General features: G+C 37.0%; 1 protein-coding gene across 4 annotated transcripts in view; it reads right to left on the reverse strand.

Moving 5' to 3' along the window:
- Positions 1–6,787: 6,787 nt before the first annotated feature.
- PAK3 (p21 (RAC1) activated kinase 3) overlaps positions 6,788–27,526 on the reverse strand; it is a 393,551-nt gene continuing 372,812 nt past the window's right edge. For all 4 annotated transcript variants that reach the window (XM_084870471.1, XM_084870469.1, XM_084870472.1 and 1 more), the window contains 2 exons: positions 18,051–18,188; positions 6,788–13,509 (listed from right to left, as the gene is read on the reverse strand). In XM_084870471.1, coding sequence (XP_084726597.1) covers positions 13,420–13,509; positions 18,051–18,188 — 228 coding nt within the window. In that variant the 3' untranslated portion in view covers positions 6,788–13,419. The remainder of the gene's footprint in view (positions 13,510–18,050; positions 18,189–27,526) is intronic.

A 27,526-nucleotide genomic window follows, 5' to 3' on the forward strand; every position in this document is an offset into this window, starting at 1 on the left:
TCCATCTGGTCTAGTGAGTCATTTAGAATTGATGTTTTTTTTTGCTAATTTTTTTCTTTGAAGGATTTGTTCAATGATGATAGTGGGTTATTAAAGTCTCATATTATGATTTTATTGCTGTCAATCTTTCCCATGATATCCTCCAGGAGTATTTTTATGTATTTGGATGCTCCTGTATTGGGTGTGTAAATTTTTACCAGAGTTATTTCTTCATGTTGGATTGCTCCCTTTACTATTATGAAGTGGCCTTTCTCATCTCCTATTATGTCCTTCACTTTGAGATATAATTTTTCAGATATAAGTATTGCTACTCCAGCTTTTTTTATTTTCCATTTACCTGAAAAACCTTTTTCCATCCCTTCTCCCTCATTTTGTGTGCGTCTTTTTTCTGAGGTGGGTTTTTTGTAGACAGCTGACATATGGGTCTTGTTCTCTTATCCAAACCATTGCCCTTTGTATTTTGATTGGGGCATTTAATCAATTTACATTTAAAGTTATTATTGATAGGTACTTATTTGTCACCATTTTTATTCTTTACCCCTGTGTTCCTTCTTCACTTCCTATTTCTTATTTTTATAGCAGACCCTTTAACATTTCTTGCATTGCTGGTTTGGTGGTAATAAATTCCCTTAGTCGCTTTTTGTCTGTGAAGCTCCTTATTTCACCTTCAATTTTGATTGATACCCTTGCTGGGTACAGTATTCTTGTATTCTGACCTTTCCTTTGCATGACTTTGTATATTTCATTCCATTCCCTTCTGGCTTGATGAGTTTCTGTTGAGAAATCATTTGCTATCCTGATGGGGGTTCCTTTGTATGTAACTTTCTGTCTCTCTCTGGCTGCTTTTAAGATTATTAGTTTGTCGTTGGTGTTTGCCAATTTAATCATAATGTGCCTTGGCATCAGTCTTTGGGTTCATTTTCTTGGGACTCTGTGAGCTTCTTGGATTTGTGTCGGTTTTTTCTTCCTTATATCAGCGAAGTTTTCTGTCATTATTTCTTCAAACAGGTTTTCTATTCCTTGCTCAATTTCCTCTCCTTCTGTGACACCTATTATGCAGATGTTGTTCTATTTTGTGTTGTCTGAAAGTTCCCTTAGGCTCTCCTCCTGCTTTTTAATTTTTTTTCTAGAAGCTGCTCTACTTGGGCATTTTTTCCCACCTTATATTCTAGCTCGCTGATGTGGTCCTCTGCTTCTTCTAGTCTACTCTTGATGCTTTCATTGAGTTCTTTACAGCAGTGATGTCATTTTTCATTTCTTCTTGGTTCTTTTTCATTTCCTCTTGGTTCTTACTCTTATTGTTGAATTTGTCTTCCATTCTTTTCAGCCACCTTATGAACATTTCTCTGAATCATTTCTCTGACAGGTTCCTTATCTCTATTTCGTTTACTTCATTTTCTGGTGATGCCTGCTTTTCTTTCATATGTGGGCTATTTCTTTGTCTCCTTATGGTCTTTCTTCTCTAGATGTCTGGTTATGTACTTCTCTCTCTTTCCTTATTCCAGGAGAAATCTGACCTTTCCATTGTGATGTGTAGAGCTCCTCTGAATCTGTGTGTTTGTGCCAATTGGGGACTGGTGTTTTGGGGCTTGCTCAGTGGTTTGCTCAGTAGTTGGTGCAGTTATATATTTTCAGGCTTCCTATAATAGCCTCTTCCTATAATAGTCTCCCGTCTAAGATGGTGTGATCTATGCATCTGAGTCTGTAGCTCTGGGAGGGGACCCTGCAGCAGTGGGGGCTGCCTGGTCAGGGGAACACCATCCAGCAGTCCCCCACATTCTCCTGGAGTATAGCTGTCTCTTAACTTGCCAGCAAATAGTTCCTGTGCAACCCTCAGCTGTTCTTTCTTTCTGCTCTGGGACAAGGCTCAGGACCCATCTGTCTTTTCTGCCATAATTTTTCATCTCCAGGAGAATCTGTATGAGCTATGTCACCAGGCTCCTGTCCTCGAGTTTCCTGTTTGAAACACTCGAGTGGGCAAGCACAGCCTGACCTCTGCAGATCAGGGCTGGATCCAGGCTGCTGTGAGGAGCAACCATAGTCAGTGGCTTGGATTCAGTAATGAATACAGTCCAAAATTGGTCTTGTGTGACTTTGAGGCTTGCATGGGTGGTTAGGAACTTGACTCTGGGTCCTGAGGCACTTTCCAAACTCTGACAGGAGGGAGATTTTCATATACATTTTACTAATTTTCTTTTATCTCTGACACTTTTAGTATAGAGAAAGGGCAATATTAAAATATTTCCTCTAGTTAATTCCCTTTTAATGTGCACAATTTCTTGCACCAGGCCACTATTCTATACTAATAAAAGCCTAGGTGGTTTCTTGCCCTTGTGACATCACAAGATAGCTGCCCCATGATGTCACAAGAGGGCTGCCTCCATATCATCACAAGATGGCTGGTAGGGGAAGGCAGTATGGGCCATCAGGACAGCAGGGGAGGGCAGTTGGGGGCAATCAAGCTGGCAGGAGAGTGCAGTTCCAGGTGATAGGGCTGGCAGGGAAGGGCTGTTGGGGGCAACTGGTTTGGCAGTAGGGGGCAGTTGTGTGTAATCCGGCTGGCAGGAAGGGGCGATTGGGAATGATTGGACATGCACGGGAGTAGTTAGGCATCAATCAGGCTGGCAGGGGAGCAGCTAGGGTGTAATCAGGCTGGCAGGCTGAAGAGGTTAGGGGCAATCAGGCAGGCAGGCATGTAAGCAGTTAGGAGCCAGCAGTCCCGGATTTTGAAAGGGATGTTTGACTGTCATTTTAGGCCTGATTCTGCATGGGTCCCAGATTGGAGAGGGTGCAGGCTGGGCTGAATTTGTGAAAGCAAATTAAAATCCCGTTATGATTTATTGAGTACCCTCTGTGTGACCAAATAAAATCTGTGATATGGTAACTTTTTTATTCTTCATAACTCCATGAGATATTTTTAGTCTTTTTATTATAATTAAAACAGATGTAATTTTAAGAGAGAGAAGTGACATGTAATTTTAGTTCTGAAATCTAAACTCTTAATTGTGTATTGTGCTAAGTGGGAACCATAATTTAAGATATTCAAGTTAATTGACAGAAGATGATAGAGTCTAGCTGAGGCAAGAACAAAATATGTAGTGGGAATCAGGATGGAGCATTTTCAGTACAGTAAAGTTACTACCTACTAGGGAATGATGATTTTCCTCATTGTGTGTGTGTGTGTGTGTGTGTGTGTGTGCGTGCGTGTGTGTGTGTCTGTGTGTGTAAAACTCCACCTTTCAGATACTTTTTCCATGGGGGTAAAGGGAGAGTGGGTGGTATGGAGATTTACAGAGCTGATATAATATGTGGCCAGACTAATGTAGAAACTATTAGCAACATACAGGTTACCCCCACAAGTCATTTTGCAAGTAACCTTGAATGGAACATACTCCAGTGCAATGTTAAGAGTATGATGATAGTAGCTGCATGAAATGGTGCTGAGTTACATTGAGGCATTGGGGGCTTCTTGGTAAACCCCAAATGGTTACTTTATTTATGGATAGGGAGAGAACTTGGGTGAACCTGTCACAATGAGCCACAGTGTATACTCCAGCCAATAGGTAATTAAGGGAAAGTCACTAGGCTGCCATCTATAATGGCAAAGTAAATGTCCCTCTAGGAAAGGTTCATTCCTTTATTTCTTTCACACTTAGAGGCTAAGGAGCCAAACTGGATCCAATACCTGTAGGTGCCACCGTAGTCAGGCACTATGAGAATGAGTAATACCATGATTGGAAATTATTTATTATTTATGATAACATATGGAATCCAAATATTTTATCCAAAGCTATCAGAAGGCTCTAAATTACAAATCAGGCAATACTATCTTTCCACAATAAAGTCTTATGATAGAAATCCCTGAAAGAAAATTCTGACATATGCACTTCTTCATCAGGATAAAAACAGCTTACCGAACATAATATATTCAAAATCAGAAAAAAAAGTCTTTGCTAAAGGTGGTAATGGACTAATAAAACTGGAGATCAGGGTCTTCCTGGAGGGTAATAGTTAGTAATCATTCTCTCTACTTGAATGCTATAGTAGTAATTATATCTCAATTAAGTTATTAATTTTAAAAGTTGTCACACATCTATTTAAATATGAAGGAGAGCCCAGATGTGGTGTCTCAGTGGTTGAGCATCAACTTATGAACCAGGAGGACACGGTTTGGGTTGGGTCTCTGTAGTCTGGAGCTTGTGACTCCTTCCTCTACGGAGCAGCTGCGGCAACTTCCACAGTCAGAGCTCTCTGCGTGCACTCACTAGCGCGTGACTGTAGACCCTGCAGCTCCTGGCTCCTCCATTCTCCCAGTCTCTGAGTCTCTAGGTGCCTTTTTCTACAGTCTGGACTCCACCCATATGAGCTTTGGTTGACGGGGTACAGCCGGGGTTGGAGTTCAGTGCAGACGGAAAGGGTTCAGTGCAATCTGGGACTTCCTTTCCCCTCCCACCAGGCAGCCATTAGTCTGCCTTTCCTCTCTGTGCACAAGCATCTCCCTACCTCAGCACTTTGCGGCTCCCAATTCAATCTGTGAGCCTCTATCCTTCTCCCTACTTGTATATTTCCCACTCTGCCAGCTTTCCTGTGGTTTTGGATGATGTCCATTTTGTCTTTTAGTTGTTGTTTTGAAATTGTTGTGCGAGTCGGTAGCTTAGGTGCTTACCTAGGGCACCATCTTGGTTTCTCCTGCTCTTTTTATTGAACATCTTAGTGAGGTAATTCTAGATCCACATGCAGTTTTCAGAAATAATACAGAGATATCCTGTATATTCTTTACCTTCCCCCCAGTTATAGCATAGTTTGTTGCTTCTTACTTGGTGGGAATGTATATCCCTAGAAATAGGACCAGGGTACTCTAGTTAAATTGTAAAAGTAGAATGGAACCAAACTTCCAATTACCTATTGCCTCCATGTAAGGTTGCTTGGGTGAACATTGATAATTTTAAAGAAATGGCTATAGCACAGAGAACTAATCTATGGGAGGTGGTGACCCTGAAAGGGGCTGATATGTACAGGTTGACCTGACAAGCTCCAGGAAGGGAGAGAGAGAAATGAAAACCAAACTTGATTCCCGATTCAGTGTTGTGCTGGAAATGGGGGGGGGGGACCACCAAAATAGGTCTAAAGATTTAGCAAAATGGGTTGAGTTCATGAGAATGGCTTCTGCTGTGAGGTATGGAAAAGAAAATTAGTAAAAAGTTATTGGCTATGAAACTGCAAGTGGATGAGTCATCCCAGTGCACTACCCAGAGGCTACTAGAAATAGGAAGTCGTATGAATACTGCAGACATAGAGAAGTAGAGTGACAAGCACAGTAACAACAAATAGGACCAAGGTTTTGGTACAGAATTATTGGATGGCAATGACAGCAGTAGTGCTTTACACAGGTATGTGAGAAAGCTACCAGTTGCCACCCAGTGCCTGGGGCCCAGGGTCCCATGGGATGTAAAGAATGATAATAATTTGTGGGGTACTTCGGGGATTGTCCCCTCCCCACTTCAGTGGGTGAGGGACTTAGATGAGGTTAGAGTTCCAGAAATTGAGTTAGTAGGGCTGAGCTGTGGAGTAATATTTTTATCATTACCTAACACTCTGTTTTTTCAAGTTATTGTGGCAAAGGGAAATGCCTTTTAAATTTTATTTTTGATGGAATATATTAGCAATTTGCTAATGCATAAAAAGTATTCCTACTTCATTTAATAGCTAAAAAATAGTTGAAGGAAACCTTCCAATCAATGATGGAAGGATATGAGGTTAATAGTAAGAGTAGCAACTCAGTAATTTGCACACATGTGCCATAGAGAACTTCCCTAAATGCTAAGTGATGGGATTCTCATTCCCTTACTTCTTAATATTTATAGAAAATGTCTATTTTGTGTGGAGAGATTCAGTAAGATAAATAAAGCTTGCGTGTATACACAGTGAATTAGGAATCAAGTATTAGCATAGATAGCAGTTGGTAGGATCTTTAATCTATTCTGTGTATCCACTTACAAAAAGGTATAAAATTATATATACTGCTCCAGAGGAGCACTATATCCACTGTACTAGTAATATTGGTGGAAACAACCTCCAATTTGCTGAGTCTCTGGTGTTTTTGTCTGGAGTATTGAAGACTCAGGATTTCTGACAAAACTGACCCCAAATAGGTGCATCTAATACCTTTGAATAAGCTTTACTGTCATTTAGTCACATTTGAAAATGGTTTTTAAAAGAAAGTCATCCTTACCAGAAATGTCCACAGTGCTTGAGATCTTAAGATATGAGATCTTAACACGATCTTAAGATATGTTTTTTTGTTGTTTTTTTTTTGTGAAAGAGTGAATGAATTAATTAATGAATGTTCTCAATAATGTGGGTTTGGAATCTTGCAACTGACTTAGGGACCTTGATAACAGATATAAGATAAAAATTAAACATTATTCAGATGACTGTGTACATTCAGGATTTTTTCAAGAAGAAAAACAAAAATATGTATATTTATTACATATTATGTCGTTTGGCAGTTTTCCTTCACCTACCGCTTGGTTCTGCCAGGCTTTTTTCCTGTATTGAGTATACACATTCACCTGAGTTATTCTATGTGAGAACCAGATGGAGACTGTGTCTGAGTTATTTAGTGGCAGACTCTGCAGGACATTTCCTATATTGCTCACAAGGCTGGGCATTTCCCTGCCTTGGTACCTGTGAGTGGTACAATTCAACCTGTAAAGTAGGTAAAATGACCAATGCCACAAAGGTGGGAGGAAAGGTGACAGAAGGGAGAAGTACCAGCTCATTGATGTTTATCATTTTTATTTGTAATACTTTAGGTCCAAGTTTCAAACAGCAATATTTTTACACTCAAGACACAGTCATGCACAATCCATATTTCAATTTTCTATTGCTTCAACCACAATTAAAAATAACAATATTGTAAACAAAAGTTCTTAAGAAGATTAAATGCTGAGGTCAGAAGGATGGAATCATTACATCAGCAGGTGTACAAAAGAAATAACTTACTGAAAAATCAAACAAAAATACCAAAAATACCTTTAATCCAAAGTTACAGAAGAATTTCACTACACATGGGTTTACAGATAACTTTTTAAGAAAAGTAATGCACAGCCAAATGAGATACAATTCTGATAAATAATAAAAATGTAGATCCTCCTCAACTTGCTTTGTCTGGATATTATGAGAATATTCACAGTAGAAATCAATACCCTATGATCTGAATCCTCCTTGATGATGTACTGGGATTTAAACTCAACTCACTAATGGTTATAGGATTCTGTGAAAGATCTTATCATCTCTAGTGAATAATATAGTATATGTGGTCCATAAAGCACACCACACACAAGCACACACATTGAATTCGAATTTCCCTCTGAGAGCTGGTTGGCACTCTACTGTAGGCAGGGAATTGGGACCATTCACTAACTTTCAATTTATCTTCTTTCCAGCAGCATGTTTATATAACTGGCCAATCATTATGGGAGGTGTAATTAGAAATGCTACCTTTGGTTCCCAACAAGTGGATTTATCAACATTATTTAATGTTAATAGCATGTAATTACTTTTTTATTTCTCTCTTTGCAACCTGCAAATGTATAGGTCCACTCTTAGTGCTAGTCCCAATAATTAAAATACATGGGTTCTCCTATCTTGTGCCATTTATGAAGTAAATTCTATAAAGTCCAGCACTGCTCCATAGGAAAGAAGATGCTCAAGTATAGTTCTATTCTAACAAGTGTGACAGTCGGGGTATTTTTGTTCTAGTAGCAAATACTGGCTATAGCTTAATGAAAACCAGACTTACATAGAGAGTACTAGTATATGTAAAATGAAACTGGGAACACTCAATAGGAAAAAGGACATTAAAACTAAAACAGAACAAAACAACTATGAAGCAATTAGAAGGCCGCCACAAGTTTTAGCAAAATTCCCTAGTAATATTAACTTTATTTACTTGAGTTCTTTTAATCTTTCATAGTACTATTGTTTAAATGTCACATAAGAGACCCAGGCTTAAACATGTGATATTTACCATCACTTTAAACAAGTTGAATTTGCAAGGCAAGCTATAATATCAGAGAATGCTACAACTTTTGGAAAGACCTTGGAGATCATCTAGTCCAATACTCTTAATTTATAAATAAGGAAATAGCCACAAAAATGTTAAATGACTTGCTCAAGGTCACATGGTAAATTAGTAATAGAGCCTATATTAGTATCCAGGTCTCCTTACTCCTTTACTAACACTCCTTTCATTACATCTGACATTTTCTATAATTGCTGTTGATTTCCTCTTAGGTACTAAGTCAAATGAACATGGTATCTGCCTTATTGTTGGCATTATGAGATAGCATTCACCAGAGGAGACTTTGATGGCACTAACCAGCCTATAAGTTAATCTTGTAAGTTCAACTATATTACATAGCAGTAAATATTACTTGTAGCATAGTATACTTGTACACAGGAGTGTGCACATGAAGATGACATATCAGTTTCTGAATTTGCAGATTTGGTAGGATTTGTTTAATATTAAATAGATATTCTCTATGCATGAGGAGTTAGGTAATATTCATTTAGCTTCTAAAAAAATGTGGGATCAGAAAAGGAGAGAAAAAAAATAAAGCTAACCATATAAACAATTATATCATAAACAAATCTCAAGAGAAAATTCTTTCTTTGGAAAAATATTTCCATGGCCCCATTTATTTTTTTCCAATCTACATGCAAATATATGTTCAGAAATGTGTGTTAAGTTCTCTCAAAATCCAAGGCCTATTAGACTGTCAATTTACAAATGTTGAAATGCAGTTCTCTAGCTCAGAAACTAGGAGAAGCTTGCATCACTGGCCATGCCTTTATTTAACTGAATGTTAACTGCAAGTAGCTCAGAAAAGGACCATGAGACTCAACTGTAGATGCCAAGGTTAAGACTTCCATACACATTTTTATGTTTACAATGGTCAATGAAAAGCCTGTGGATTCTCTAGGTACAGGATCTGCACTTGGTGAAACTGAGCAGCATCTCAGTTTCATCCTCATTAAAGTCCTCACCTAAAATTTATTTGGTGAGTTACAAGGAAATTCCCCTCTTTTGGAAGATTGTCTCCCTTTTCTCTTTAACAAAGACAGCCACTATATACAACCTATAATCAGGCAATATAGAAAGTACACAGAGGTCAACTCAAGCCAAAGCTAGCAGGACTGTGACTGAATGCCAACAGGCAAAGTTAGTTCTAAATATTTGTCTTAATGTTTTCATATTCAGCTTTTAATTGCAAGTCATAATAACTTCTATTAAAAATCAATGAGAATTACCTACTGGTCATTAAAAGAAGAATCTTAACTGGATGATATACTATCATGTCAGACAATAAAGTGGTACTTGGAAATGTTATCCTTCTATTCTTCCAAAATTCAATCTGAAACTCTTTTAAAATGATCCAGAAGGGTGATATCAAAACCACATATTATCAAGGGGGCCTAATCAAATGTCAACTATCGAATTAAAGTAACCAAAACAGAAACCCTGATGCCATACCAAAGTGGAGGATAGCCTGATTTAAAGCAGAATGATGTGTTTAGAGTTCTAATAGTGACATCTCCCTAGCTTTAACTTATAGATAATAGTCCCCTAAGAAAGCATGTGCCATACCCAAACATGTGCCAACTTCAGCACTCAAGCAAATATAAAGCCTATGGAATAATTGTAACTATAAGACATCTGTGCCCTGCATGCTCTGGGCTCTGGCCAGAAGGCATCTGTTTCTGGCATCTTTTCTATTTTTCTATTGTCCCCTTTCTGATGTTTATTTATTGTAAAGCAATATTGTAATAATATCAAAGAAAAATTTTAAAGGGAAAATAATGTAGCATAATCCCACCACCCTAACACAACTGACTTCAATTATCTGTGTTCCCAGTCTTTTTCCATATGCACACTTATTTTTACATAGCTGTAATCTCTGTTTATGTTATTTAAAAGTGATTTATAGATTCTCTCTGAGAACTGGCAGCCTCATTAGAAATAAACAACCCATTGAGCAATGTAATATAATGTAATATAACTATTTACACAATTTTTGAGCTGAGAAATATTATTTATAGACAAACTTCTCAAACTATCAAAACATTTATACAGACAACAGGAAGCAATTTCATATTTCTTTTTTCTTTAGCAATGGAATGTGCTTCACAGGGGAAGGATAGAGTAGGAATCAGATGATTAAACTCAAATGATGGAATGCTATTCACAAGTCTGAAAGGAATCTGGATAACACAGTTAAAGAATAAATACTTGAATTAAATCTTATTATATGACTTGGCTATCCAGTAGCCAAAATATGACATGGACACACGAATATTTACAATGACACATAGATGAGATCAGCAAGAACGAAGTCATTACCCAACATGGTGACTGATTTGAGGAAATTGTGTCATCCAAAAATCCTCATGGGATTATGACAACGCACCGGATCCTTGTTAGAGCAATTTTTTTCTTAAATAAATAATCTCTACTGTGCTTCACACCCTTCCCTGACTTTCCCACTGCCCTATTCCAATCGCAGGACATTTTGGAATGAACATTCGATCATGTGCCCTCATTATTACAGGGCACACTAGCATCTTTAAAGATCTGGTTAGACTCACCTGTGTCAAGATGAGCTCTAAAAAATCCAGGGAAAGGGAATAAACTAGGAACCATCTGGAATCCAAGTTGTTCTAGTGTATCAAATGTGAATTCTTCAGCATCATTTTTAGCTTCTCTCTTAATAATTATTAGAAATTTACATAACTCTCCAATGGGGGAAGGGACTTTAGAAACTGTTTTTTATTTTAAATTTGACATAGATACAAATTTGTAAGAGTAAAGCCTATTGGGATATATTATAAAATCTTGGTAGTGGGATGTTATAAAGTACCTGGCTCCTCATGGTTAATATGCTGAATTGAAATCATAAAAAAGCAGCCATTTCTTTGCCTACAGTGATATGAAGGATCACTGCTCCAGGTCTTCCCCCACAAAAAAAGGCCTTTATGTTATAAAAGGGATGCTATTTGACAACTAGGAATTCCCAACCAGGTTTGAGGCTCTCTCCATTGGCAGGGTATAGTTATCAATGTACTAAATTATTTTTGCATCCCATGTATTATTTCATTGAATTCCCTGACACTATGAATGAAAAAACAACATTCAAATACTTAATTTTAAATGAAATAAAAATTAACACTCCCCCTTCTCTCATTAGGACAGTGTGGCATTAAAATATTCAGGCCTAGTCATGTTTTTGCAAAGTATAATATGGTATGCTTCAAATAAATATTTCCATTTGATTTTCTTTTCACATTTGTTGTTTTATCCCATTGTGGACATTTATGGGATGGGGGTCCAAGCCCCTCCAAAATTTTATAGTTAAATAAAACAATAAGAAAATAGGAAATCCACCAGTGGTGTCATCACCTAAACATAAATATGCACTATATGGTTAGCAGAAACTCTAATGAAAGTACTTTCATTATAAGGAATAAATGGATGGTTAGATGGATAGATGTACCTCCGCAGAGAAGGAGAGAGACCCAAGGCATTTACCTCTTTCCTCCTCTTGCTTAATGTGGATAAGTTCTATTCAGATATACTACTAATCAAGAAGATTTATAAAACACAAATGGTTAGCTTTTCAAAGGCTTTGAGAAACAACTTTGCAGAATTTATAAAATTTGACAATTCTTTCAAAAGAAAAGCATATCTTTTTCTATGCAGACATCCTCTATATATTTTTCTACTCTCAGAAGATTCAGGAAATGCCAACTGTTGATTTTTTAATAAATAGGTACATGGTGAAATAGTAGTCAAATTTTCATATTTTCTTCAACCCACAAAAGTAATTCAGTTGGACTTATATTTCTTGGGGTATATGATTGCACGCCCTAATTATTTTCACTGGAGAACTTCCAAGTCTTTATGAGCATGTTTCTGAAATTCAAAAGCCCAAAACACTAAGTATGAACACACTATATCCTGAAACAGAAATTGGTGGTATATAAAGAAAATTGAAACAAGTACTTATAGCCAAATGTTGATTGGGATATAGTTTTCACTGACTTCCCATTTCTTACAGAGTTGAATGATTACAAAAAACAAACAAACAAACAAAAAAAACCTACAAAAAACAAACAAACAAAAAAACCCTTTGTTCTCCAGATTTTTTTTTTAAATTTTAAGATGCTATAAATTGTCAAAATAAACATTTTTTTATCCTAAGCAAATGTTAGTTAATGGGTTTCCCCCCCCCTGATGTGTCTAATTTAAGTGCATATAATGTCATAAATACAAGATAGGATTAAATTGAGTATTTTTAATTTTCACTTATTGTTCAATAAGAATTTCAGTACTTCATACTTATTTTCCTTTTTTGGTTCTTGGATAGAGTCACATCTTGGTTTAAGTATGGTTTCTTTCATGAGGATTTCCTAGGTTTGGGACCTGGACTCACTCATCAGGAGTCTCACAGTTTTGGTATGTCCTTTTTCACATATCATGAAGTTGAACAAGCTGATTTACATAAATGATAAATCAACTGCCTCTTAAGCATCATCATGAAAATGTGACAGAATTTCACCATCAGAGATTTATTTATAGAGGTTTGTAAAGCCTTTTCTGAACACACATATTGCTCAATGCTTTTGGAAAGTATCTTAAAAGAAACCTTTTCCAGTGCAAGTGAAGGAAAACAGGTACACAAACCAAGCCACCACTGTAGAAGAAGAATAAAAAAATTGCAATTCTATTAGGGCATGGACTTCCACATATTCACACAGTACTTGCTCTTTTTTTTGTACATTTGTTTGTTTGTGATTTTTTTTGCTTGTTTGTTTGTTTTTATTTATTTTATTTTTATTTTTTTGCTTTCTTTTTTTTAAGAAAAACGTTTTGACATCGTTTTTTTTTCTTTTACTTTTTTTTCTTTTTTTTTTTTCTGGACGTCTAATGACAATGCAAGTGAAAAACATCACATTGGGTAAGGAGCTTTGAAAGAGGTTTGAATGCAAGAGGGACTATTTTCTAACTTAAAAACAAACACAACACTATGAAGAGGGAGTGTGCACCTTTGAGAAACCTTTTTCTTCAAAGTGAATGCACAAAATGAGGGGATTCACTACTGGCTCTTTCGCTTCACGGTGGAAGTGACCACTTTATGGCCACTTCGACATTGCTGCCCTGTTTGGGCTGCGATTCAGGCTTACAAATAAATTACATAATCTTAGGGAGTAGGAAAAGGGCTTGTAAGAAGTTTCTATTCATTAGAAAGTTAAAGAACCCCCACCCCATTTGACTGTCATTCTTCCTTCTTTCCTGTAGCAGAGTTTTATTTCAGTCTTACTCATGAGGGGAGATGGTGCAAGGTAAGGCTTGCAGTCCTAGCGGCTGCTGTTCTTAATTGCTTCCTTTGCAGCGATAATCAGAGGAGTCAGGCTGGAGAGAGGCTTGGCTAATTTTAAAAATGGATGCTGCAAAAGAAAAAAACACACAAAGGAATAACTGGAATTCTTTCATCCAAACAAGTATATTACTTTACATTTTCAAGCAGCCATTTTTTTCATTAAAATGTATTTTGAGCACCCAATTAAAGATTATTTTATTAAAATAGTGCCAGCGGGGACTCAGAACTGTTGGACATTGAAATTGGGACTCAAACATTTTTTGTTATTATATGTTTATTTATAGTTTGCAGAGGCAAGATTTTTTAAAGGAAAGAAATAGGGAAAACATAGATACAGAGGCAAAGAAGCATTGAACAGACTGCCAAACTACAGCGGGAAGGTAGGGGAGGTTGGGGAGGGTTGGGAAAAAGGGAAGAAATCAATCAAAGGACTTGTATGCATGCATATAAGCATAATCAATGAATACAAGATACTGGGGGGGGGGAGTGGCAGGTGAAGACATGTACTGGGGGATAGGGGAGGCCGGGGGGGGAGGTCAATGGGGAAAAAATGGAGACATATGTACTACTATTTGTAATACTTCAAACAATAAAAAAAACCAACACTTCATATCTATTAAACTACTCTGAACTATAAAAAAATAAAATAAAATATTACCAGCTTTTGTCCTTCATATGTTTTTTTTTTCCTTCAGTATTATGAAATACTTTGGAAGCTGACTGGCAGAGCTAGAAACTCAGAGTTGGGGTGCTGTAAAATCTCAGTGTTTACAATAGTCTGATTTTCTGAATTTCTTAAACTTCTGATTTTATTAAGAGTAGCTCACATGCTTGAAAAAATGTCTTTAACCTTGACCCTGAAAATAGTGGCTTCCTAACTGCTAAATCCAATACTATGCATCCACCATTTCTCTTTTGGCTCCTCTACAGTACTTAATACAAGTGAACATTTCTTCCTTCTTTGAGATGGCTTCCTCTTTGGGGGCCTGTGACATTTACTATCTTGATTCTTTTCCACAAGCATGCTCACTGACTACTCCCTTCCTATCTTCCCTGTTTTCACCTCCATCTACCTCCCATATACTAGAACTTAGCTCTCAGCATCCTCTCTATCTAATTTAATTCATTTGAGAGATCATTCCCTTTCATGGTTTCAACCTCTCATCAGTTTTAGGGAAATGACTCCCAAATCTATATTTTATGACATGATCTCTTTCCTTAATTTTGATCCTATTTTTCCAATTGCCTACTGGATATTTCCTTTTAAATGTTCTTCTGTCACCTTGAATTCCACATTAAAAAATATATGTTAAGATACCACACAGGTTCCTCTTGTGTGATGTAAACCATAGGAGCTTTGGATTCAGAGCACCAAAATTCAATCATCTTTGCTTCTTACAACAGTTAAATCAGGTAAGGTAAATAACAGTTCCTTGTAAACTACATAGAAGCAAAGACATGTTGCCATTGCATTATCCTATATCACTTTGGCTTTTATTGAATGCTACCAGTGATTATATATTCTGAAGTCATTTTTATCTTTTTCTATCTTATGTTCTACATAAAATCAGCTATCAAGTACTTTTCAATGCTTCATATAATGATCTCTTGCTTTCCCTAGTTCAGGCCTAATCAACTTTAATTCTGAACTATCGAATATAACTATAATTTCCCCTTGATCTCCCACCTCCATTTTTAAATGGTGCTAATTTTTATTGCATACTACCAGAAAATTTTCCTAAACAAAGCTTTCATCATTTGATACCATCAGATATCTTCAGTATTTCCTCACTGTCTACAATACCAACTCTAGCCTGGTGTCAAACCCTCTATGGTTTTATCTCCTGTAACTTCCCACTTGAACTCTTCAGCTATACTTTGTTTTCTGTTCCCTTAAACCTTGCCTACATACCTTTGGTCACACTATCTTTCAACCATTTGTAATTCCTGCCCCCTTTTTCTTCAACCTATCTCAAACTGATCTGTCCTTCAAAACCCAGCAGAACTCCCTCCTGTTTACAGACATTTTCTGATCACCTATAGAATCATGGCTGTCACTTGGTTTGAATGAGTCTCAAAACAACCTTGCATTTTTTTTTATACCCAAGGAGATTGTGAACTTCTGGAGAGGAGGAAACACCCTTAAGAGGTTTGTGTCCCCACTGCACTTAAGCCTTGCAAATAGGAGTTTCTCAATAAATATTAATTAATGGACAGAGGACTGTAGGTCATATAGAAAGTCACACAAATACTTAATACCTATGTCTTGTCTCAAGCATTCCAGTAGTGTAAATGTCATGCAACTCTTTCCTTTCTAACCTCTCACATGATCTCACTTACATTTGGAATATAGTGATTAACACAATTTGATAAACAAAAATAGATCCAGAGACAAATGGTAGGGGATTTAGAGAGCAACCAAAGGACTTGTATGCATGCATATTAGCATAACCAATGGACACAGACACTGGAGCACTGGGGGAGCTTGGTGGGGTAGGAATAGCTTGGGGGTAAATTGGGGGGAAAGAAGACATATGTAAAATTGAGACAATAAAAATAAATAACTAAATGACATAGGCTCAAGTTAGAGAATGAAGTTATATGGACTTAAGGTGATATACGGGTTATTGCTAATATATACAGCATAATAGAGGCCTGGTACACAAAATTCTTGCACGTGGGGGTGTGTGTCCCTCAGCCCAGCCTGCACCCTCTCCAATCCAGGACTCCTCGGGGGATGTCTGACTGCTGGTTTCGCCCTATCCCGGAGATTGGGCCTAAACTGGCAGTCAGACATCCCTCTCACAAACAGGACTGCTGGCTCCTAACTACTCACCTGCCAGCCTGCCTGATTGCCCCTAACTGCTTCTACCTGCCAGCCTGATCACCCCCTAACCACTCCCCTGCCAGCCTGATTGCCCCTAACTGCCCTCCCCTGCCAGCCTGATTGCTCACTACTGCCCTCCCCTGCTGGCCTGATCTCTCACAACTACCCACCCCTGCCACGACCTGCCTCCTCCACCAGGACCTGCCTCCTCCACACGAAGTGGCAGAGAGACTGGTCTGCCTCCTCGACGACGTTGTGCAGAGATGCGGGACCCCCAGGCCTCACTGTGTGGAGCAGCTGCCAGGCTCCACCTCCTCTGTGAGTGCAGCCATCTTTTGGCAACTTTGCTTGAGGGTGTTTCATGAGGGTGTGATGCTACCTAGGCTTTTATTATATAGGAAACAAATATCTTCATTTATCTTTGGAACATGCATCAGGATGTATATATGGAGTGGTGGGAAGAGTGAAAAGATGTACAAGTGAAGCACTCAAAAGTTCAGATTTTTCATCTGTAATTTGAGATGGGATTAATTAGAGGATTAATAAGGAACCATTCCAGATTTGACATTGTAGGTTTCTATGAGAGCCTGTGAAATAAAGGTAGCAAAAAAGAAAAGGTGTAGCTTCCTTAATTCCTTCAAGTGGTTTATCCCTGGTGTGATTTAGGTTGGGGTAGGATATTTTTTGCCTATCTCAGGAGGGAGTTCAGGAGAAACGGAAATATTTTTCTGTTTCGCTTTTGTTTTTGCCTTGAACGGAATCATGGTTGTATCTTTTGTTTAAATTGAGTATGTGGTCAAAGTCAGAGAGAGAACAGTCATTACTCTTGAATGTTACATGGCTTGATACATTTCCCTGAGGAACAGTCCCCAGCAGTGAAGGTACATATGTAATCCTGAGCATGTGTTGCTTTATCAATATAGGTATGGACATACCTTGTTTGATTGCACTTCATTTTATTGCACTTCATGGGTGTTGCATTTTTTTTTTAAATTGAGGGTAAGACTTCTCATCAACAAAAATATTATCTCACTTTATTGTTATATTGGCTTCATTGTGGTGATCTGGAACCAAATTTGCAATATCTTTAAGCTATTCCTGAATTGGTTTGTGTATTTGTGTGGTGGAAAGTCAGACAATCCAGGGATCAAATCCCAGTTTACCACTCAATAGCTATGTGAAGCTCAATTTTTACATCTGTAACTTGGGATACCTGACCTATAGGGCTGTTATAAGAACTAAATGAGATAATGTGGGTAAATAATTTGGTAAATCATAGGTACTAATTATTATTGTATATACTAATCCCTGAGAGCCATGAAAAGGACAAATGGTTACTCACACAGGCAACCAGGTGCCTACCATTTGACATCACAAGCAAAGGGGCTTTGACCAGTAAAACTTTAGAGTAGCAAATGCCATGGAAATAATTGCATAATTATGTAGAAAATTACCTTCAGCCAAGAGCATCTGCATACAATATCCAGGAGCACAAGTAAAGTTAAGAATGAAACAGCAACACCAGATATTCAAATTGGTTTTTCCCTTGCAAAATAAGACTCCAGGAAGAGCAAAAGAGATTTATATATTAAATTGCCAACTTTTCAGAAGAAAGGCAACATGTCAATCAATCATGTACCAGATGCAAGTTTATACTGATATGCCTATGGTCTATAGTTTAACTCTCACTAGAGATTTCTTAACAGAGTTTTGCTGTCGCACATTGAAGTTATAAAAGCCCAATGTAATGACTCTTTGTACTTGTCTTATTTTATTTTCACCTGCAAAAGCTCCTTGGCAGATCCTCGCCTATCCACATCCATCTCAAGACAGCGATTTAAAAAGTCACGGAATACAGCTGAAAGTCTTTCTGGATTCTGGAGTTCTGGGGTTCCATTAGTAGCTATCAGATATAATGCCTATAGAAAAAATATAGAAATCTATTCAGCACATACATATTAGGATTATGAGTTGGCATAGAAGATACAAATCCAGTTTCTTCTGGTTTATACAGTAGATCTTGAAAATTATAGTATACATAATGGCATTGACATATATTTCAATGTTTCTATAACATTCACAAATTATTACTCTTGGCAGTAACTAAGGTGACAGTCAGATGCCCCATCCCCCCCCCAAAAAATTGGAAATTTTTATGAGGTTGTTCTGTGAAAGTTAAACCAATAAAAATCCTTATACTATAATGAATCTGTGATGAACCACCTAGAAAATTAAACCAAGAATTGCCTGCGAATCTGTGACTCTAAGAGTTGGTAAACACATATACATTCCATCTTGTTGACCTGAGTATATATAACCTCTGGAAGGCATGGTTGCAAAGGTGATTTTAATTTATTAAGTGTTTATCTGGTTTAAAGAATATTTGTGAGCAGCCCAGGGATGAACAGAGTCCAGTATAGAGTTAGATAACTACAAGAAGAACCAGCATATGACAGTGCCTGGATGAGGGGTAACCTCTGGGGCCTAAAAATTCAAGTACTTTTGTACTGTGGCAAATGTATGTCTAAATATTTTAATTAGAATCCCCCCGAAGGTCTACCTATGAGGAAAAACTGACATTAATAGTCCTGGAACCAGACAGTTATGTATCCTGCTATAAAATAATAAGATGCAAATAATACTTAAATCACTATTGTGTAAGGCTGTGAGAAATATCTATATATTCATGGTTTGTTGACAAAACCAAAGACTCCAGGTTGAGAGTCAGACCCAAGACCATCATTAACTCACAAAGCCCATCATTCAAAGGCTCTTGACAGCCAAAAAAATCCTGGCAATTCATTATTATCCTCTAAGCAAATAATTCTAGGGCATTAAATATGCATAAGGTATTATATTAGACATTGGATATTGAAAGATGAATAGAGAATGTCCTATATTCAAAGGTCACAGAATTTAGTGAGGGAGAGAGACATTGAGAGATTCAATACAGTGAGATAAGACCTAATCAAGAAACTTAGCAAGTGCTAAGTAAACACAAGGATAAAGCAATTTACACCAGAGCTCAGAGAAAACTTCACATGGGGGTTGGTATCAGAACAGCATCTTGAAGGTTACATAGGAGTTTTCCTGCAGTTATTGTCACCAGGGTTATCCTGCCTATGCAACCAATCCCCTAAATACTATGAAGACATGCTACCTCCTGAACTTGCTTGGGCTTTGCAGCAAATTATCAATCCCTTTTCCTCTTCCCCACTATGGCTACTAATAGTTTTAGTAAAAGTACTGGAGGCCCTGTGCACGAATTCGTGCATGGGTGGGGTCTGACTGGCCCACACACATCGGGGCTGATGGGGGCTGGTCCAGCTGACAGGGAGGGGATGCGGGAGGTTGGCCGGCCGGCCCAGCCCCCAAATGGGCTGGTTGGCAGTTGAAGTGTGTGTCATAGCAACCAGTCGCTCTAGTCATTCTGGTCACTCCAATCACTTGGGAGTAGTGAAGGGCCTCAGGTTTGATTCCAGTCAAGGGCACATACCTAGGTTGCAGGCACAATTGCCACCTTATTCAGGGCATGCACGGGAGGTAACCAATCAATGTGTTTCTCTGACATTGGTGTTTTCTCTTTTTGTCTCTCCCCATTCTCCCTCCCTTCCACTCTTTATACAATCAATGGAAAAAATACTCTTAGGTGAGGATTAACAATAATAATAATAAATTTTTTAAAACTGTATTTTTATCAAAGTCATTTTCCAGGCCAAATTTCAACAGCTGGTGAGAACATCTCCTTTCCAGAAACTTCCAGATATATACTTTAGAAAGGGTTAAGAAGGACTGCTTAGTCCAGTGGCCATCAACCTATCAACCTATAGAGTGCACTATAATCACAGCTTGTTAAAAACCCAGATTCCTGGATCACCCCATTGTAAATCAGATTCAGTAAATCAAATCCAGAGAGATGCCCAAGAATATTCATTCTAATAAGTTCCATATTTATCCTGAAGTTGCTGGTTCCAGGACTACACTCTGAGAAGTGGTTTATTCCATCCAGCTATTAAGCAGCAGGCTAAACTAGAGGTTCCCACAATCACCTGGGGAGATTTAAAAAATTCACCATATCCAGTTCTCAGCTAATATCAATGAAACAAAAATCTCTGGGAGTGGAACTCAGGCATTGGTATTTTTTAAGCTCTCCAGGAGATTCCAGTTTACAACAAACATTGAAAACCACTGGTCAAGGACTTGCAGCCACATAGTAACTCATAAGTACATCAAATTCAAGAGCCACAAAGTCCCATAGAGCGGGATTCTCTTGCATAGTAATGAGTGGGAATTATAATGCCACATGTTTTTACAGAGTGAAAGTTTTTTCCCTCCCCAGGATATTAAAAAAGCCCACATTTAAATACACCCTACTTCAAACAAACAACTTCCCATCCTTTATCCCTCCTATCTAATTATAAATTACTTTATTGATGAACAGCAAATGCAGGTGGCAGCTATTAGAACTTCCATGCCATACAAGTCAGTGGCAAATCTAGTTTTGACTAAAAGGAGGTAGTATAGACAAAGAAACCATAAACTGGCTTTTAGGAAGGCATTGATTGGGGTAAAATATAGTTTGCTCCCCTTTTCTCTCTTCTTCTTCTTCTTCTTCTTCTTCTTCTTCTTCTTCTTCTTCTTCTTCTTCTTCTTTCTCTCTCTCTCTCTCTCTCTCTCTCTCTCTCTCTCTCTCTCTCTCTTTCTCTCTCTCTCTCTCTTTCCTGTTTCCCAATTTCATTTTGACATTACTTTTTATTTATTTTTAGTTTTTCTATCTCTTTATTTATTCCTGTTTTTTTCTCTTTTTTTCCTTCTTTCTCTCTTATCCCCTAATTTGCCTTTCTCCAGTGGTCACCTTTATTAGAGGTTATTAATATCGCAAATACATTCATGTTCAGTGCCTTTTGTGTTGTACCTGGTAGTGTTGTATTTTGTGCCTTTAAATCAATGCAGGAGAAAGAGAACTACATATCCAGATATCCTGAAAAGAGAGAACATGGGGAGACAAAGAAATAGCCCGTGCATGAAAGAAAAGCAGGCATCACCAGAAAAGGAAGTAAACGAGTTAGAGGCAAGCAACTTACCAGAGCAAGAATTCAGAGTAATGATCATAAGAGGGATAAAAAGAATGGAAGAGAAATTTGACAATATGAGTAATAACCAAAAGGAAATGAAGAAGAACCAAGAAGAAATGAAGATGAACCAAGATGAAATGAAGATGAACCATGAATAAATGAAAAATTACATCGCTACTATGAAGAACTCAATAAAAGCATCAAGAGTAGACGAGAAGAAGCAGAGGACCACATCAATGAGCTAGAAGACAAGATGGAAAAAAATACCCAAATAGAGCAGCTTTTAGAAATAAAAAATTAAAAAGCAAGAGGAGAGCCTAAGGGAACTTTGGAACAATACAAAACAAAACAATATTAGAATAATAGGGATTCCAGAAGGAAAGGAAACTGAGGTAGACATGGAAAACGTATTTCAAGTAATAATGACAGAAAACTTTCCTGAGATGTAGAAGAAAAAACCCCACACAAATCCAAGATGCTCTAAGAGTCCCAAGCAAAATGAATCCCAAAAGATGGATGCAAAGGCACATTGTTAATTGATTTTGAAGGCAAGCATTTGTAATGATTGGGTATTCTAAAATTCTCAGAAATATAGAAGCTAACCCAAAAGCTTTTCAGGTTCATGTACTTTAAAATTACTCTTTAGTAAATAAACTTTGTTGGTTTAAGTAGAAAAAAAATAAATAAATTGGGAAACACTAATGACAAATTAAGAATCTTAAAAGCAGCCAGAGAGAGACAGAAAGTTATACATAAAGAACCCAACATCAGACTAGCAACTGATTTCCCAACAGAAACTCATCAGGCCAGAAGGGAATAGAATGAAATATACAAAGTCATGCAAAGGAAGGGTCTGAATCCAAGAATACTGTACCCAGCAAGGCTATCAATCAAAATGAAGGTGAAATCAGAAGCTTCACAGACAAAAAATGTCTAAAGGAATTTATCTCCACCAAACCAGCAATGCAAGAAATCCTAAAGGGTCTACTGTAAAAATAAAAAACAGGAAGCAAAGAAGGAACACAGGGGTATAAAATAAAAATGGCATAAAATAAGTACCTGTCAATAACAACTTTAAATGTAAATGGATTAAATGATCCAATCAAAAGACATAGGGTAACAGATTGGTTAAGAAAACAAGACCCATATATCTGCTGTATACAATAAACTCATTTCAGAAAAAAAAAAAAAAACGCACACTGACTGAGGGTGAAGGGATGGAAAAAGGTTTTCCAGGCAAATGGAAATGAAAAAAAAGCTGGGGTAGCAATACTTATATCTGTCAAATTAGATCTCAAAGTGAAGGACATAACAAGAGATAATGAAGGCCACTTCATAATACTAAAGGGAGCAATCCAACAAGAAAAAATAACCCTGGTAAAAATATATGCATCCAATACAGTTGGACCCAAATACATAAAAAGAAAAAAAAAACTGCTGGAGGACATAAAGGGAGAGATTTATAGCAATACAATCATAGTAGGAGATTTTAATACCTCATTGTCAACTTTGGACAAATCATCTAAACAAAAAAATCAGCAAAGAAACATCAGTCCTAAATGATGCACTAGACCAGATGGAATTAATCGACATCTTCAGAACATTTCATCCCAAAGCCATAAATATACATTCTTCTCAAGTGCACATAGATCATTTTTAAAGATAGACCACATGTTGGGACATAGGCAAAGTCTCTGCAAATTCAAGAAGATAGAAATCATATCAAGCATCTTCTCAGATCATAGTGGCATAAAACTGGAAATTACTACAATAAAAATAATCCAAAGAAATCAAACACATGAAAACTAAACAGCATGGTATTGAACAAGGACTGGGTTACCAGAGAAATCAAGGAAAAAATTAAAAACATCATGGCAACAAATGACAATGAAAACACAAAAACACAACAATCCAAAAACTATGGGACACAGCAAATGCAGTCTTGAGAGGGAAGTTCATATTTCTACAAGCTTATTGCAAAAAAAAAAAAAAAAAAAAAGGAAAAAAGAAAAAAGAAAAGAAAAAATGGTAACAAATTATCTAACTCAACAACTCAAAGAGTTAGAAAAGGAGCAATAAGAAAAGCCCAACGTAAGCAGGCTGAAGGAAATAACAAAGATCAGAGCGGAGATAAACGACATAGAAACTAAAGAAACAATACATAAGATCAACAAAACCAAGAGCTGGTTCTTTGAAAGGATAAACAAGATTGATGAACCTCTAGCCAGGCTAACCAAGAAACAAAGTGAGAAGGCCCAAATAAACAAAATCAGAAATGAAAGAGGTGAAATAACAACAGAACCCACTGAAATACAAAGGATTGTTACAAAATACTACGAACAACTCTACTCCAACAAACTGGACAACCTGGAGGAAATGGACATATTCCTAGAAAAATATAACCTTCCAAAACTCAATCAGCAAGAATCTAAAAATCTCAATAGACCAGTGACTTTGGAAGAAATTTAAACAGTCATCAAAAAGCTTACAGCAAACCAAAGCCCGTGGCCAGATGGCTTCACAGGGGAGTTTTACCAAACATTCAAGGAAGAACTAAAACCCATCCTCCTCAGACTATTCCAAAAAATTCAAGAGAAAGAAACACTTCCAAGCTCCTTCTATGAAGCCAGCATCATCCTAATACCAAAACCAGATAAAGACAACACAATTAAGAGAATTACAGACCAATATCCCTCATGAACATAGATGCTAAAATCCTCAACAAAATTCTAGCAAATGGGCTCCAGGAGAACATCAGAAAGATCATACACCATGAACAAGTAGGATTTATTACGGGAATGCAAGGATGGTATAATATCCGCAAATCAGTAACAGTGATACATCACATAAACAAATTCAGAGATAAAAATAATATATTCATATCAATTGATGCAGAAAAAGCATTTGATAAAATCCAACACCCTTTCCTGATAAAAACTTTCAACAAGGTGGGAGTACAAGGATCATACCTCAACATAATAAAAGCTATATATGATAAACCCACAGCAAACATCGTACTCAATGGGCAAAGACTAAAAGCATTCCCTCCAAGAACAGGAACAAGACTGGGATGCCCACTCTCACCACTCCTGTTTGACATAGTACTGGAAGTACTAGCCATTGCAATTAGACAAGAAGAAGAAATAAAAGGCATTCAAATTGGAAAAGAAGAAGTAAAGCTGTCCTTATTTGCAGATGACATGATATTGTACATAAAAAACCCAAAAGACTCCATCAAAAAACTAATTGACTTAATAAATGAATTTGGCAATGTAGCAGGATACAAAATTAATGCCAAGAAATCTATGGCATTTCTATACACCAACAGTGAACTTGCAGAAACAGAGACTAAAAAAGCAATCCCATTTACCATCACACCAAAAAACAAAACAAAACAAACAAACAAACAAACAAACACCTAGGAATAAACTTAACTAAGGAAATAAAAGACCCATATGTGGAAAACTACATGACACTGAAAAAGGAGATAAAGGAAGATGTAAACAGATGGAAGAACATACCATGTTCATGGATTGGTAGACTCAATATAATCAAAAAGTCTATACTTCCCAAAGCAATTTATAAGTTCAATGCACTCCCCATTAAAATAGCAATGGCATATTTCCCAAACCTAGAACAAACGCTCCAAAAACTCATATGGAACCAAAAAAGACCCTGAATAGCCACAGCAATCCTGAGAAAGAAGAATAAAGTAGGAGGGATCTCAATACCAGATTTCAAGTTGTATTACAAAGCCACTGTTCTCAAAACAGCCTGGTACTGGCATAAGAAAAGACATATAGATCAATGGAATAGAATAGAGAATCTGGATATCCACCCAAACCTCTATACTCAATTAATATTTGACAAAGGAGGTATGAACATACAATGGAGTCAAGACAGTCTCTTCAATAAATGGTGTTGGGAAAATTGGACAGACGCTTTAAAAAAATGAAACTAGATCCCCAACTTATACCATACACAAAAATAAACTCAAAATGGATACTGCCCCTAGAGCAATGGAAGCTAAAGAGAAAATAAACAAAAGGAACTACATCAAATAAAAAGCTTTCTCACAGCAAAAGAAACTATCAACAAAACGACAAGAAAGCCCACTGTATGGGAGAACATATTTGCAAATGTTATCACCTATAAAGGTTTAATCTCCAACATCATCAGACAGCTTATACAACTAAATAAAAGGAAGGTAAATGATCCAATTAAAAAAATGGGTAATGTACCTAAATAGAGTATTTTCAAAAGAAGACTGAAGGAAGGCCAAGAGGTACATGAAAACATGCTCAAAGTCACTAATTATCTGAAAGATACAAATCAAAACGACAATCTCACACCTGTCAGAGTGGATAACATCAACAAATCAACAAACGACAAGTGTTGGCGAGGTTGCAGAGAAAAAGGAACCCTCATGCACTGTTGATGGGAGTGCAGACTGGTGCAACCACTGTGGAGAACAGTATGGAGTTTCCTTAAAAAACTGAACATGGAACTCCCATTCAACCCAGTAATCCCACTCCTAGGGATATATCCTAAGAAACCAGAAACACCAATCAGTAGCACACTTTACAATAGCTAGGATTTGGAAACAGCATAGTTGTCCATCAGCAGATGATTGGATCCAAAAACTATGGTACATCTATACAATGGAATACTATGCTGCCATAAAAAATAAGGAATTCTTATCATTTGCAGCAACCTGGATGGAATTGGAGAACATCATGCTGAGTGAAATAAGCCAGTCAATGAAAGAGAAACACCACATGACCTCACTCATTTATGGATTATAAACTGATGAACAAAAAGATAGATACAGAGACAGTACTGCAATAAACAGACTGTCAAATTACATCGGGGAGGGGAGGGAGATATGGGGTTGATAAGAGATCAACCGAAGGACTTGTATGCATGCATATAAGCAAAAACAATGGACGAATAATTCTGGGGGGAGAGGGCAATGGAAAGATATGTGCACATATAATACCTTAATAAAAAATTAAAAAATAAATTAAAAAAAAGAGTTGTTTTATCTGGGTGGTAAGATTATTGGTATTAGTGACTTAATTTTTTAAACATACTTTTCAATTTTCCAAATTTTCTACAATTTAATTATTTTAAAATTGTAAAACTTTATTTAAAAATAAATTTAAAAGGCTGTGCTGTCCAGTTTTAGAAAAATCCTTATCTTTTTCTCTTTGTCTTCCTAGGTTTCAACCCTCTTTTCATCAAGTACTACCACTTGAAGAAAAGAAAAAGCCAGATGATTTCTTTTTCAATGGTTGTTTTCCTTTTAATTGTAATAGTAATATTTTCAACTAATTTCCATTACAAAAAATCCACACTTTCAGTTATATTGTGGTCTACACCGGCCTTTGTGGACTAGCCTGGGAACCTTTTCACTATGCATAATGCCAGTTTTATGGGAACATGCACTATTAGTTTCAAATAATTAACTTAAAATTAACTTTTGGAACACCTCCTGTGCATCAGCTGTAAAAGGAACATTACTGGCCACAGTCCTGCATATAAGAGGCATTTACTGTTGTAACCAATACAACAATCACAGCAAAAAAGAATTGTACTAGCAAAGTTAAGTCTTAAATGAAGACAGATTGAGGAAAACATATCCAGGCATGAATGATCACATTTTGGTTTTATCCGAGTTAGTGAAAACTCAAGTAATGTGATTGGGTAATTAGAAATTTGACTAGAGATTTCCTTTTCTAGTTGGTTTCTTCCTTTTGTTATTATTTTTTAATTGATTAAGGTATTACATATGTATCCTTATCCTCTCATTTCCTCTCTTACCCCCTCCCTGCTCATGCATTCACCCCCCTGGTGTCTGTGTCCATTGGTTATGCTAATATGCATGCATACAAGTCCTTTGGTTGATTTCTTCCCTTTTCCCCAGCCCTCCCCTACCTTCCCTCTCAGTTTTGACCATTTGATAGATGATTCTCTGTCTCTGGATCTGTTTTTGTTCATCAGTTTAGTTGGTTGATTCTTAAGAATCCAAAAATCATTCTTGAATCCTCCTTCATCAACCAGAAACCTTTCTATTCACTACCCTTACTATAATCAGTCTACTAGCTTCTGTTAATGAAACCTACATAAATGTCTTTTATACCTATCCATTTTTCTTTATAGCCATTATCTCTGCTTAAGTT

Source organism: Pipistrellus hanaki (genome assembly GCF_964339955.1).
Source record: "Pipistrellus hanaki genome assembly, chromosome: X".
Taxonomy (NCBI): Eukaryota; Metazoa; Chordata; class Mammalia; order Chiroptera; family Vespertilionidae; genus Pipistrellus; species Pipistrellus hanaki.